A 15,516-nucleotide genomic window follows, 5' to 3' on the forward strand; every position below is an offset into this window, starting at 1 on the left:
AAAATGCAACCAACAGCAAACTAAAGTCTCTTTACTAATCACTGGCGATACTCCTAAGTGCTGATGTGGGACTAGTCTCACTTCTGAAGTCATAGCACAGTTTATTGTGCCATGTGACCGGCCAGTGAACCTGAATCAGAATCCCTTTATGCCTCCTAGATTTACAAAACCCATAACGTTAGTCAGGTAGATCTATTACCATGAAGACAAAATCTACCCTCAATAAAAGTAGGTCACTAGCACTGAAGATGTAGCCTCTATATAGCTGCAGTAAACATAGCATGTTAATTTTAGACGCAGTACCTGGAGTTTCAAAGAAACTCGCAGTACCTGGAGTTTCTTTTATTCACTCCTACCTGCTTAATCCCTTTCAGGGTCGTGGGAGGCTACAGCTTATCCCGGCATGCATTGGCCAGAAGGCAAGGAAACACCCTGGACAAATTGCCAGTCCACGACAGGGCTAACACACATAGAAAGACATTCATATTCATACCTATGGGAAATTAAGAGTCTCCAATCCACCTGACTTGCATGTCTTTTGAACATGGGAGGAAACCCATGAGAACATGCAAACTCCATCCAGAAAGAGCTGGGGATTGAACCTAGGTTCTTCTTGCTGTGAGACGACAGTACTAACCACTGAGCCACCATGCCACCCTGAATGTGAGTAATAAAGAAGAAAATAATGATAAATGTAATAAAGAAGAAAGGCATAGTAAAAATGCTTAGCACAGATTGAAACAGAACATTATCACCAAAGATACTGCTAAACACAGTAAACTGTCATTATGCTGAAATGATCTATTAAAGTGTTTTCACAGAACGTTGGCAATACAAGTGTTATTCCTCAATGGGTTCATGGATATATAGCTTTAGAAAAATATATGCTCTCAACACATTCTGTACTTTATTTTCAGAGTACCCAAATAGAAATGTACTTACCATGCACATTTGGAAACAGGTCCCCTCCTCAGGGAGCAAAAATAAGGCAGTTTATAACCATTTTGCAAAATTGACATCTACTACTGTAGCCTGTATGACCTCTTGTTTGATTCAAAACATATAGATTTGCTGATTTCCTCCAGATCAGCCACAAAGACATACTTAATGAGAGTTTAGTCACATTTCCTTGGTGGCTGAGAACCTAGATTTCAAAAATATCATCCAATCAAACTGAGCTTGGAAAACAGAGGCCAAATCAAATCAAAATATGCTTTGATCTACAGTTTTACAGATATCTACTGAATTTCACAAGCTTCTATATTTGCGTTTGAATCCAATTGTTAACAACATTTCAATATATTTATCAGGTCATGTTTCTAAAAGCCTTCATGGCACTGTTTGATATTCATTTCACGTTTTTATTTCATTCATTTTAAGAGTGTAGAGTGTCTTGTATTTGATAGAATCGTTATTTCCACCTAACTTTTGAATATACAGTCTTTAGTAACCATGTATGCAACTAAATAAGAGGAGAGTTATGTAACAAAATGAGAAGAGGGTAGCAATTATTGATAAAATATGAAGCAGACTTGGCAGCAAGAGGCTTGAACAGATGGTGATCTATTTAGCAGGCCATCAGTTTGTTGTGAGCATTACTATTTTTTCAGTTGCCTAAAGTGTAATCCCATCTACATATTTAATTGTACAAAACATTAAATATTGAATACTTATCAACACCAAACAAGTTTTTGCTTTTCTTTCAGAGAGCAGTACGTTTTATCCTCCAGTCTTAGACGTAGTGTCTTCAAAGTAAACTGTGGAAAATGGTGATATATTTTAGACTAGTTGAGTCAAGCTTATCAAGGCTGTAAAACAATGTTTTACAACATTCAGGGAGACTTTTCTGGAGATGTTCCGATCCTCAGGCATTTCCTTGGGAGTTATCTCCTCTAACATTCCATCAGAGACGTGGTTATCTGATGTGTGGGCTTTTATATAGTGTCTCAAACCACTCACATACTGTACATTGACTTTTTTTATGGTGTTTTGTGTTCATTTGTTTATGTAAATCCACTGACATTTGGCCGCCACCAGGATGTAGGCTCAGACAGGAGTGAAAAATCTTGTTGATGTCAGTTATGGAGACACTAAACTGTTAAAAATGTATTTCCTTTGACTCTTTGGAAACAGTACTTCACTCTTTTTAAATAGGACTGATGTCTCCAATTAGACAAATATTACACCATCTTAAATTTTTTCGTTTGACAAGAAGAAACAAATCTATTCAGTTGGATAGGAGTTTGACCCTGAACCTTTTCATAATTGCGTGGGTTGGTTCAGAGGAGTTCTACATACCAGCAGCAACAAACATCTTCCCAAACGCTCGCCAGCATCTGAAATTATGCTGTGTGTGCACATGGGCACATGGCTGCATGTGTGTGTGTTTACCATTTCAGGCTTGCTGGATTATCTCCTAGCAACTGTGGGTCTCGAAAGCCATATATACACAGTCAGAGGGCTTTCTCCCAGGGGCAACATGGCACGCCGTAGTCAAACCAATGGTCTCCATGGCAACCCTTCAAACATCGTCTAATGAACAAGACAAGTATGCTTAAATCAAATGGAAACAGGAGCAGGGGAAGATATCTGGCCAGCACAGCCAATGGAACCTGTTAGAGAATGTCTAAAACCCAATCCAGCCAGGCAGAACTAATAGCACGAAATAGTCGATTACATCTGTGTTTTTCCTTCTTGCTCGAATGTCCGTGATGTTTAAATACTGGTACTTTGGGTCAGATGCTTGTTAGTTATGAATTCCAAGACTAGCCTCTTCAGGATGCAGGATTGTTGGCCTAGATGCAATGGATAAAAATCTCAATTATCTTGTCAACTATGTTTTCATCTGATATTTCAAAGAAAATTCTGGTATTCATGGTTACCTCTGAGAGAATTAAGTCGCAATCAGTGGAGAATTGATAGCTAATACAAAATAATAATAAAGTAGTAGTAGTAGCAAGGTACTGTAGTGCACATTGACGGTTACATGCTTTGTTATGGGTTGGTCTGTTGCTGCTGTGAGCCGGTGGTATGCGGTGTTAGTGGAATGTGTGTTGTGTGTTGTGCATGCCCCAGCCTGAGCTCATAAGTCCTTGCATCCTTACCATCTCGATCTCAGCAAGAGGGAGCGACCATATGGTGGCATGTGCGAATTCTGCTCATGCCAAAGAAAACCCTTCGCATTTCAATACCAGACTGACGCTGTTGTTACCATTAATACACAGTGCAGGACACACACCAAGGCAAGTCAACATCCTACAATTTATGAGTTTAGAAGTATGCACTGAGTGTGTTTAAGATGCTTTTATACATGTCATTTTTAAATTTTCCAGTTTGGATGGGAGTTGAATCAGCATTGACTGTAATTTGCATGACTCCCATCCACTAGCCTTTTACAGAGGAACTGCTGCCATCTTCTGACAGATAAATGTACAGTAAATATTGGTCCTCAAAAAATGTAAAGAGATCAAGAACAATGACAACTTGTAGATTCAATGGAAAATAAATCTTACTTAAACCATCTAATGTATGGATACCATGCAAACTTTCATGTGTGTGTCATGCTTCATAATTTTAGCAAATAAGACAAAACATTTTTAATTTTTATAATGTCGATTGCACTTATACTTTTCAGGCTACACAGACTTCTATGTGGTTTGAATACATCTGCCTCAGATCCATTATTGACTCCCATTATATCCATAACTTGCTTCATTTATTCAAGCAGTCAAGCCTTCAAAAAACTGCTTAATCTTACTTTGATTTACTTTCCAATCGACATCTTATTCTGGACAAGAAATTATGTAGACTTACATGATATAAATTAGGCTGGATTTTTTCTTTTTATATATAGCTAAGGCACAATTTGGGTAAGTTTAGTTTTGCCCTGGAACTCAAAAACAAATTAGTTCTCCAGTCTTGAAATGACCAAAAAGAAAAAAGTCATTGGCATATAAACAGTTGCTTTCACAATTTTGTTAACACAGGAGGCGTTGTGGAGCTGCACTACCTAATGAAAGCACCACTCTTCATTACTTCTATCTCTGTAGCAGTTTGTTGCCAAGGTAACTGAAAGAGAACAAAAGCCCCTTTACTATATGTGCCCTTTTATTACAAAACATCATTTTCTCTGGGCTATAATGGACATGTTCCTACTATAGAACACAGGCAAAGTTTTGCAGCTGGGTTTCAGGGTCAACTTTTTATACAATCAGCCGTTCAACTAAGAATATGGACTAATACTGTGTGTGTCGTTTGCTTGATCCCCTGCCTGTTCCTGATGAGCAATCATGTAATGTGAATCTATACACATAAGGTCACACCTATGCCTGCCTGTCGCCCTTTCCAGACAGCATGCTAATATCCTGCAGTAGAGAACGCCCTATGTGCTGACTGGCCACTTTAATCATGCTGTGTGTGGCACGTCCTCCTCCTGCAGCTGCCATTTGCTCCATGGGCAATGTACACAGTCACACACCATCTGCATCTCAGCCTTGAGATACGGCCTCAGTTTTATGTCGAAACCGTGTGTAGTAGTCAGTTTGAACATTAGCATTTGCTGAATATGCAGAAGTCGTACCTTGATTTAGATTGGGATAATAATATTATGTGTTGCTTCGCTTTGGGAGTCAGTTGCTATCTGATCACCCATGTGAATCCCCAGTTCACCTTATTATTGCACTCAGCAGCTTGTATGAAGTTCCAACATTTCATTAAAAAAAGAAAATGCGTCAGTGACAAAATGATAGGTCCTTTTGTCTGCAATGATTCTGCAAGGATTACAAGGTTGCTGCAACAAAGCTCAGACTATATACAGCTAAGGTTGGAAGAACACATTATAACAATTCATCATTTCTTTAAGTGTACATACTGTATGTGTATGTGTATGTGTATGTGTATATATGTATATATGTATACATTACACACTTTAAAGATTGTTTCTGGTATCTTTTCATACAAATTATGTTTTATATGTCACTGTCATTACTGTTATTCTGCTTGATGCCATGTGTCCTTAATGGTTTTAACTTTGAGCTCTTCTTGTTGTAAACAAATTTCCTTAGAGCAGTGAATGGTTCCATTCATACCCTATATTTAAGCTCCATAATTCATCCAGTCATTGGTGTTAACCTCTTGTCATCAATAATAGTAACACTAGGGGAAAACTGCCTGTAAATACTGCTATTTTATGTCATGCCCCAAAGAGAAACAAATGTGCTAACATCACATAAGTCAGCACAACTCATCGCCACCAACCATAAAAAGGCAGGCAAACCATGACCTCCAGTCAGTGAGCATCATAAATAACCATCAATATAAACAAATTGTTTTATATTTCCAGAGAAGCATTAATTTATGCCCCCCTTAAAAGACTGTGTAACATTATATCAACAGTTTGATACTACTTTGCATTATGTATTCTTCTTCTGAATTTATATCGTTTACCCCCCGCCACATCTCTGGTGGCCACATCATGACAACACAACGTGTTGCCACATCCATGCGCATCAATACTGTGATCATCATCAGTCACGTATCCTCTCAAAACAACCTGTAGTTGTCTATTAGATAACATGTTTTCACATCCCCAAGTGCAGTTTGTTTGAGTGAACCTGCTGCTGTATTTCATGGGGGAGAGTCCCCGATGCTCCTGGGCAGGGCCACGCATGTGAGAGAGGTCACCTTAATGAGCAGTGGATAAGGAGTGGAGGAGCAGAGACACCAGCTGCTGCTCGTCCAGCCTCCCGCAGCATCAGGACCGCGGCTCGGCTCGGCTCGGCTCGGGGATTTCTCCCAACATGGTCGCAGCGCACACTTCTTCGCATTCGTCTGAGTCTGCCGAGTGGATCATTTGTCTTGATAAGAGGTAATCCTAAATTTATATCGCGTCACTGCCAACACGAACTCACTGTAGGCTTAACACACCAGCGACGAATATCAGAATAATGCGATTTTCCACCTGAAGCAGCGTGCGTTTCGGTGCATTGTGTTTTTTCAGGCTGCATCAAAATACTAAGTAGACTACAGCATATCGCCACCAGTTGTTTTAATGTCCCAACGCAATCAGGACTTTATGCATCAGGTCTGAAATTTAGGACAGTCTTGGAAGCGCCATGTCTATTTTAGCCTTACACCCATACTAGCATATGGTTTCATTAAGCTTGCCTTCAGGCTGTATGTTTGACCGGCAGCACCCTGCTGTTGGCTGAGTCTACAGGGTTCAAACCGTTATGCTGATTATTTACACAACAGTAGCTTAAGGCAAATTGATGGTCAGTAAAATATTGGAACAAGCCAAGGACAATAATCTTGTAAGTAAGCTAACAAAGGCTACTTCTCCTCATAGACAGGCGTTTCATGCTTTAATGAAAAGTTTATCAGTAACTTCTAGGCCTGTTTGTCACCAAAAGTGCATTTTTCTCCAACATTTATCTGCCAGCTGTGTCAGCATGCTAGATTTTAATATTACAATGTAATCTTCCAGGCTCACTTCAAGGTTCTTCACTGAAATCATTCAAGTCAATAGTCTGCTTTGCATGCAACAGTTACATGCACAATATAAGGATGAAGGATATTGTAGAATGACTAAAATCTTATATAAGAAATCACACGTTAAATTTTAATGAAAAGCTGTCAAATCGAGGAACAGGAGAGAGAAAGAAGTGTCAGCTTATCCAGGTTGTGGCAGCAGATTGTTCCAGCTCAGGCCCAGGAGGCATGGTGGTGCAAAGTGAAATATTACTTGTAGGGCAGAGGAGGCAGGGGCGGACAGGCTCTATTCATGCATTTTCCATTTGGCCATAACAACAAAATATAAATTGCCTCCTGGCATTACATATCTGCAACAAGCAGAGTAAGAGCTACATAACTCCTGTTGTTTGTCTCTCATCTAAACTTAAATGTACAATGTGTTATAAAATACAGTGTGCTCCAGAAGTATTTGGACAGTTACAGGTGTTTATTTTTTTTTCTGTATCTCTTTGGATTTTAAATGATAGAGTGACTATAGGGATAAGGTACAGGTCATTTTAAGGTATTTTCATTCATATCAGCAGAACTGGTAAATATCCACAGCACTTTTTGTGCATGGTATCTACAGTATATTCCAATGTGCCAGAAGTTTACTGGACAAATCAAGATTATATTAAAAACAGTAGTTATTGCTAGTATGTCATTATAATGCTTAATAAACAATGCTATGCAGTCTGTCTGAATTAGAATTTAGCTGTAGACTAAATTCTGCTCTAAATTATTAGTGTGGAACATGGACTGATACGTAACTACAAGAGGTATCAAACAAGGTATCAAACCATCAAGCACCTTAAAAAAACTGGCATAACGACAAGAAAAAACTGCATCATCATTTCGCATGACTCATAATTTTATTCACTTTCTGATTTTGAAGTAAAAATGCAAGTTGGCCTCTTAGATGGATGAGAGGAGGAGAGAGAGAAAGAGGGGCGCATCCTGAAGAAAGGTCCAAAGTCCATCAGCTATAAACAGCCATGTGACGCAGTGTGGCAGATGTGTTTACACAGTAACGTCCTTTTGTTAGTTACAGAAGCCACCTGTGTAGCTCAAATCAAATGGTTTTTGTATGACTAACCATTTGCTGGCAAACAGCATGATTCACCTCAACCATTCTGTTGTTAATTTGACACTTAAATGCAACTCGGGTGACTATCGTGTTTCTGAGCTAATAGTTGGCAATATTTCATACTGTACTTTATTTGGCTTTTTTTTTTACAATGTGAAATACAAAAGATAGTTGATTGAGTGAATACAAATAGCATAGATGTCACTTATAATTTAATTGGTTCAGAGTTTTCATCATCTTAGTCTCACTAACTTCACAGTCTCACTTACACTTTGTCGGTAGATTGCAAATTAGAGGCAGTTGTCAGGTTGTCAGGATGATTGTTTGTAGTGTACAAGTTGCTTTATCTCCAAATGCAAGAAGACTTGTTCTGACTCAGACTCAGAAGCGGCACTTTGAAAGGTTGTCGGCTTGGTTGGTTTTCCAATGGATTTCAAACTGTGGGCCCTTGCTCACACATTTCTCTCTTGTGCCTAGTTGTCCTCCCTGTGCACTGTGTGTGATAAAGTACACAGTGCACAGTGAAATACTGGAGGGTAGACTTCTCCCTCTGCTTCAAAAAAAAAAAAAAAAAAGCTATGAGAAAAACATACACAGTAAGTAACCAGAGGCTCTCACAGACGTGGCTGCAGGCATGATTTTACAATTCATTGAGGAAGTTTGTAGGAGAGATACAGTAATGAGTACTGGGAGTTAACGGAGCTGGGGAATATTTGTTGAAGAGTTATTCACTTGCAATCTGTGGCTCAGTGGAAACACATTTACTATAATATGACAGCACAGTTAATACTGTATCAAGTATTTAATATCCACTAAATATTATTCAAAGCAGCTTTAAGCCCAGGAATTGTTGCTATGGCGTAACAAGTGTTTGTTTTTCAGTGGTTTTTGAATTATTGATACTGTGCAACTGTTTGGTTTCATTTTTAAAGGATGGATAGATAGATTCAAAGGTGATGTAAGCTACATCCAACACCCACATACAGACACTCTGGATTTAAATGTGGGACAACTGCATACAGAAAACACAGGATTAAATACATAAAACACAGTGAAAGCAGAGTGAAGGTCCAATTTTCTGCCATGCTTTAGGTCAATCCAACTATTAGAGGTCAAGGTAATAAACAACAGTAAATACAGAGTCTGAGTGATCACCTTCATACTAAACTTGAAGCATTTCTATCCTCATGCGTATTCCAGGATGACAGTGTCCCCATCTGTAGGAGGAAACAAATAGTCACTGAATAGCATGTTGAGCATGAACCAAAACTGTTTCAGTCACTCAACCCAAATGAAGACTAAAGGAGATTGTGGAGCGACACCTGGGAGAATATTTTTCACACAGAGTTTTAACACAAGACCATAGGACAGCATTTCTCGGGGACGGATTGGTGTCACGTCCCTCCTGTCGAGCTCCAGATGTTTTTAGAATCCAGGCCAAGGTGCAGCGAGGCTGTCCTGGTCGATGGCGGCCCAGCACCCTATTTAGATGTTTCATGTACATTTATTTTGTCAGCTACCTGTACATTGTCTGTTTTCCAGACCAGCAGAGCGCTCTGGGGAGGATGTTGACATAATCCTGGCACGTCTGAAAAATGTGAAGGCCTTTGAGAGGTTCCACCCCAGTTTGCTGCAGCAGATCTGCCTCTGCGGATTCTATGAATGCTTGGAGAAAGGCATCACCTGTAAGTCAAACCACAAGCTCTCACTGTCATGTATCTGGAGACAAAGCAGTTCATCAGAGTGAATAAAGAAGTGATAAGAAATTGTTTTTTTTCCCCTCAAAAGGTGTTGAACTCACTTTTTTTGTTTTGTTTTTCCAACTGCTTCTTCAGTGTATCGCCAAGGAGACATCGGCACCAGCTGGTACGCTGTCCTTTCTGGTTCACTGGATGTTAAAGTTTCAGAGACAGCAAATTATCAGGTAAGACTGATGTAATTTCCCCAGCATGATATGATATGCCAGAAGTAACTGAAAGATAATAAAGCAAATTGAATTTGCAGATGGAAATGTCTCTCCTTACTAGTCTATTAGCATATCACATTGATTTGTTGATAGATCTCTCAGGTGTGCTCACATTTTTTAATAACTGATATTTTGGTGCACTAATTTACTGAATTTACTAAACTGTCAGATATTATCTTGCTTCATAAACTTTAATGATTTCTTCCCAAATTCTTCCCAAATGAAATGAAATTCAGCACATATGCAAATGAGAATTCTCAGCTGACCTCAAGTTCGTTTAAAGTGTGGGCTGTAAAGAGCATTTTTCTTGTAACACTGGGGGAACAACATTGAAAATATTTCATTACCACAGCCCTGTGTGCCTTAGTCAGCCTGCCTGGGTGCTGATTGGAGTGATTCTTCTGGAGATTGGAGTGTATCCATCTATCTAACACAAGTGCTCCGAGGAGCTAGATTGCCTCCCACCTTTGAGAGTGATCTGATCAGTGCAGAGCGCAGCGCTTCAAGAGCCTCTCACCAAAAGCCTTTTTTTTTAGGAGAATAAGCACATTTCATTAGCATAGCATAGCATCCTTGTCCACCTTGCTATTTCACCATTTGCTTATGATATGAATGAGCCATCCCATGTAGAGCGCCCTGTCTGTGTCTCCTCCAGGATGCTGTCACTATATGCACACTGGGGATCGGGACGGCGTTTGGGGAGTCGATCCTCGATAACACCCCCCGGCATGCCACCATTGTCACGCGGGAATTCAGTGAGCTCCTACGCATTGAACAGAGGGAGTTTCGGTCTCTGTGGGAGGTGAGTACCAGTATCTACTCTACTGTCTCTACTTGTATCAACAGGAATTCTCTGGCCACACAGCAAGTCGTGACACAGCTCAGAGATTAGCTCTAGGTAAGCACCTGCATCAGGACATTTTAAAAGGTCACTCAATAAACATGTCATGTTTGTCTTTTGCTAATTTTTTTGTGTCTGTTTTGCTTAGTTTCTTTAGTACTGAGAGGCATTTTCAGTGGAGCCACTGAAATATAGCATTGAAATTTCTTAATAATAAAAAGAAAAGCAGGTTGCATGGAATAATATTCTCTATCTGAAACAGGAATCTTAGTAAATGTTGCATGTCCACAGATCCTGGTAAAAATATGACTCATTTTTACATAGTTAGGTTGATTGATTGCAGACACAATGCAGATCCTGAACAGCTGAGTGGGTTGCTTCAAGCCGGCAGGGACAGCGGTCCATTGAACCTCTAATTGTTGGCACAAATATAGTTTCTGACCTATTGAGGGGGCTGGTTCGAGCCAGAGGAACAGCCAGCTCTCTAGCCTGTTCTTACTGAACATGATATGGCGAATGTGAAAACTGTGACGAACTGGGCTGAGTGTAAGCCAAAATGTAGGTGGCATATAATGTGATGAAGTGTAATGTTGGTAAGCGGAGGTCGGATCAGTGCTGAAACTGGTAGATGATTAATTGTTGAGCCTCCTACAGTTGTCATGGGAGGTGTCTACTTGTCATACTGTAACCCAAGTTTCTGTGTAAGTGTTCACCCTAATATTGGTTTCAATGGGGCTCAGGGATTTTTTTCTGTATAGCTTTTGACCACTAGATGGAAGTACAGTGCCATACAGAAACAGACTCTGTCCCTGTGCGTGTTTACTGATCTCTTGATGCCATGCACTGATTTAGTGAACTCACCCATTATAATATTGAGACCCACTATCCTCATAGCATCACATGATATAACTACAGAATCCCAGCATATCTTGTTGCATCTGTGCGAACAAATTTAATATATTGTAAATAGGTTTAAGAGATGACTGCAGAGCAGAAATTGCATGTGACAAGATGCTAAAGCGAAGCAGTGTTGTTTACAAAGTAAGGAGGCGGGGGGGTCAGCAGCAGGAGAGACGGTCCCATCCTCCTCCCAGCCATAATGTCTCTTCCCGCTGCACCACTCAGCCCTTCGCCTCCCCAGGCAGGAAGACTGCATGTTGGCTGGTAGGTGTCACGCTGTTCAGAGGCCCCTCTCCTCTGTCAGCTCTCCCTCTGCACTGGGTTAGTTTCCTGAGTAAGAGAGCCCATTTCCTCTGGGACCGGAGGGCACAGGGGCTGTTAAAAGCCAAGGGGTGGTGTGTCTGTGTCACCACACTGGCCCACAATGTGACTGGATACTTTACCCTGTCTGGACCACGTGGAAATACTACACATTTTTACCTCGGTGACCTCTTCGGTAAAGGTTCGTCCCAGCTGATCTTTATGGCTTCTGTTTCTGGCTCCCAGCTTTTTCCATCTTGTCCTTTAGATCTTTCCGACCCCAGTTGTTTTTGAACAGGGATCAAAGAGAAGACCTAGTAATGATGCACTGTGAAGTGGCTGCGAATTAAGCTGCTTGTTTTAGCACAGACTGCTTAGCAATTATTATCAGGTGGTTTCTTTTGAAAATATTTGGCATGTTTGCAGTTGTGTTTCTACAGCCCAGGTATGAAGGAACAAAATACCACAGATTTTTACTGATTCAGGAGCATTTTTTTTGTATGTTGGTTCAATCTAGTATTTTTATTGCAAACTAAATGCTTGAATTCAGTTCAAAGTTTCTAACAACAGCATTGGGGAAAATATTTTTTGGTCCTGTGTCATCGTTCCCAGCACTCTTGGTTAATGAACCACATTAGACTCATTAGGCTTGTTGGAGTGCCCTTCTTCCATTATTGGTGATACCACAATATGTTTCCCCATCTCTCAAGTTTCTTTTTGACCTCTTCCCTTGAGCTTCATCACTCATACAGTTCAGGTTGATATACAGATTCTACAATGAAATGTTCACTTTATTTGCTGTCATTGGGGTTTATTTCACACAGCATTTCCAGCTGTACTTCAGCCAACGGCCACGACAACCATTTATAGTATTAGCATCAATCATGCCTTTGTTGTTAGATGTGCTGTGTTAGCTGTGTCACACAAGCTGTGACCGAAGGGCTATCAGGTCAAAATTCACAGAATCAGCTTGTTGACAGATAAGCATTGGACCGGGCTCCCAACATTTCACACTGGAACTCAATATGTTGTACCTACAACATTTTCACAGAATTATTCTGCCTGTCAGTGGTGCCCATTTATTTCTGTCACTGTTGCCGCAATGCAGAAAGATTGTTGTTGTTGTAGTATCCTGTTACGGGTGACTTCAAGCTTCAGACTTTTTGTGCCAGTTCTGATGTACTTGGTATTGGAATATAATACAATACATCACGCTGCACTGTGTTGCATTGCAAATCTAGTCTGCTCCCAGTGGCTCCAAACTGCCTCCTACTGCCCTGGGTGTGTTCCTGATTCCTAAGTTCAGCTGCTTCACACAGGGGGTATTAAAGCTGAAGTGCATTCGGTGGTGCGTTACACACTTTAAGCTAAGGTCAGTATTCATATCGCTTACATCCCTGACAAACAGGGCTAACTGTTTATTGAGGAATAGATCCTTGCACTGACTGATGCCAGCTGATATGGGAGAGAGATGGCATAGAAGTGATGTTGAGAACCAGAGTCTGCCGAGAGAAAGGAGCCTCCTGCCCCGCTTCAGGGTGCAGGAGGCCCTGGAACACACACACACACACACACACACACACACACACACACACACTCACACACACACACACACACACACACACACACCTCCTCCTCCTCCCACACAGATCTGTGTCCCTGCAGAACGCCTGGGGCCAAGCACTCCTACAAAATGGTGCCAGAGTGAACACAACACCGCTTGAATGAACCAATGGGTATTATTTTTTTATTCATAGCCACCATGTTAATTATTCAGTATACATATTTCCTCCGGTCTTTTCTCTTTAGCCTAAAATCATTAAGGGATGTGTTCAGTGAATTTGAGGATGTGTATATGTGAGTGTGTGTGTGTGTTTTTGTGCCGTTCAAAGAGTTAATGCATGTTTACCAAAGTCCTACTCTTTCCCCATTAGTTTGAACATTTATTGCATGTGTATGACACAGAACCATCTCCACATAACTTTGCATGGCAGAATCACTGAAATATCACTGGTCCATGCTTGCAGCTCACGCATGCAATTTTAATATTTCTTTTTCTCACGCCACTGACCGCTACAACCACCACTTATCATGGCTTTCAAGCATGACAAACGTTGGCTTCTGTTAGTGGGAAATGCTTGTTTGTTTAACAGAGCAGGCATGAGCCATGCTCAGCACACACAGGCACACCGGCCGATGCATAGATGGCCTGATCATCAATTCTCTCTTCACTTTGTTTCCTGCTTCCGACGGCCACTGTGATTGAAACAACACAACTGTGATTTGTGTTTTTAGAATCACATGGCAGCTCTCTTACAGTGACCTAGGCCTACACATGCGGTGTGGACAGATTAGCTTTGTTATCTTCGGACTGGATGTCATACATTACACGTCACAGGAGCTCCTATAGGCATATGTACCGTGCATGCTTTGAGTAACACTGCGTAATGGATGCTCATGGTTGCGTGTGGTTTTACGTGCTGCTATCTGTTTGTGCTTGAGGCATATCTGCTGGGTGGTGAGCTGAGAGTGGGCAGGGGGAACGGCTCGTCACTGTCATCAGTCCGCGGAGGCAGCCTGGTGGGCAGCCAGTAGAGAAAGCTGATGAACAGGATGTGGCAGAGACACAGTGTGCCCTCTGGGGTCCGAGGGTTGGGCGGAGGAGGGGGGGGGGGGGGGGGGGGGGGATTGGAACAGCGAGCCTCAGTGGGGTCAACATCCAAGTAGCAAGCCACATCCCAAGCCAGAGTCGCTCCCAGTGTACAGCGGATATACACACGGAAAGAGCAGGGAGATTGTATCAAGACTGTTTATTCCCTTATCTCCACTCACAGAGTTATTACATCATCAAAAGCTTGGAATGTGCACTCAAACCTGTAAAATAAAACAGGACTCGAGAAAATTGCAACTCCGCCGTGCAGATTATCTTATGTTTGGTTCTTTATCCCTTCTTAAATCCCTTAAGTGACTGATTTTTCGTAACTGTTTTCAGGGGATTTATTTCCGTGTTTAGATTAGTTAAGTTAGATTGATTTAGATGGAATTAGATCAATGAGATAGAAAGATACAGGATTAAAGGGATATATTACATCATCTGTAAACTCACAGTCAGTCATGCACTCTCTCACACAGACACACCAACACGCTTTTTAGAGTGCAGAATAATGTGTCAAGTAGACAGGAACCATGCTGAAGTGAAATCATTCAACTGGCACAAACTAGATTTCTCTTAGCTTTCTTGGTCCCATGTCATTATTTTGCACTTAGGTGTGTGTGTGTGTGTGTGTGTTTTACAAATGTTTTGTCTGTGTGCTGAAAGGGTACACAATAGGCATACACTGTTGTTGTTGTTTGAAGTAGGCTGATGCAGATGTACAGTCCATGAGTGAAGCATTTCAATTCTCTGTATTTTAAAACCAAAGCCTCCTTCATTGATAATTTGTTATGGACCTCACAAGGAGGAAAACAAGATGCTCTCTGTGCATTTGACAATATTTACCACAGTCCCACCATTGACTTGCACAAAACATGTTTTATCTTTAAGCCATGTCCAAAATTTGTGCGTGTTAAAACCATGTGGTCATGTGTAAAGCCCATTTAAACATGAGGGATCAGGAAACCATGGCTAAACCCAAAACAGGACGTGGTTTTCTGTCATATGATTTTTCCTGCATTCTAGCAACTAAGCTGTTCTGGTTAGTGTCAGGGAGTTGAATTTGACATGGTGATTCAGTGACACACATCCACACCTGCTCCGTCCCTAGTTCATCTCTCTGTTTCCCGATCCCCGCTCTATTCCCCTTCTAGTGTTTTCCCTTCTCAAAATCAATGGAAAGATGGCTATTCTCATACGTAGCTTTCTCAAATGTCATTTTTCAGCCTATTCTTAATTTGGTAAAATGTTTGCACTCA

General features: G+C 41.0%; 1 protein-coding gene across 3 annotated transcripts in view; it reads left to right on the forward strand.

Annotated features, from left to right (window-relative positions):
• The first annotated feature begins 5,798 nt into the window (after positions 1 to 5,798).
• rapgef4a (Rap guanine nucleotide exchange factor 4a) overlaps positions 5,799 to 15,516 on the forward strand; it is a 34,237-nt gene continuing 24,519 nt past the window's right edge. For 2 of the 3 annotated variants that reach the window (XM_071917926.2, XM_071917923.2), the window contains exons 1-4: positions 5,799 to 5,866; positions 9,140 to 9,282; positions 9,433 to 9,521; positions 10,219 to 10,365. In XM_071917926.2, the coding sequence (XP_071774027.2) occupies positions 5,799 to 5,866; positions 9,140 to 9,282; positions 9,433 to 9,521; positions 10,219 to 10,365 (447 nt within the window). Of the gene's footprint in view, positions 5,867 to 9,139; positions 9,283 to 9,432; positions 9,522 to 10,218; positions 10,366 to 11,752; positions 11,807 to 15,516 lie in introns of those variants that run through there. The other variant, XM_078286046.1, reaches the window with a different exon arrangement.

The sequence above is a fragment of the Centroberyx gerrardi genome, chromosome 10 (genome assembly GCF_048128805.1).
Source record: "Centroberyx gerrardi isolate f3 chromosome 10, fCenGer3.hap1.cur.20231027, whole genome shotgun sequence".
NCBI lineage: Eukaryota > Metazoa > Chordata > Actinopteri > Beryciformes > Berycidae > Centroberyx > Centroberyx gerrardi.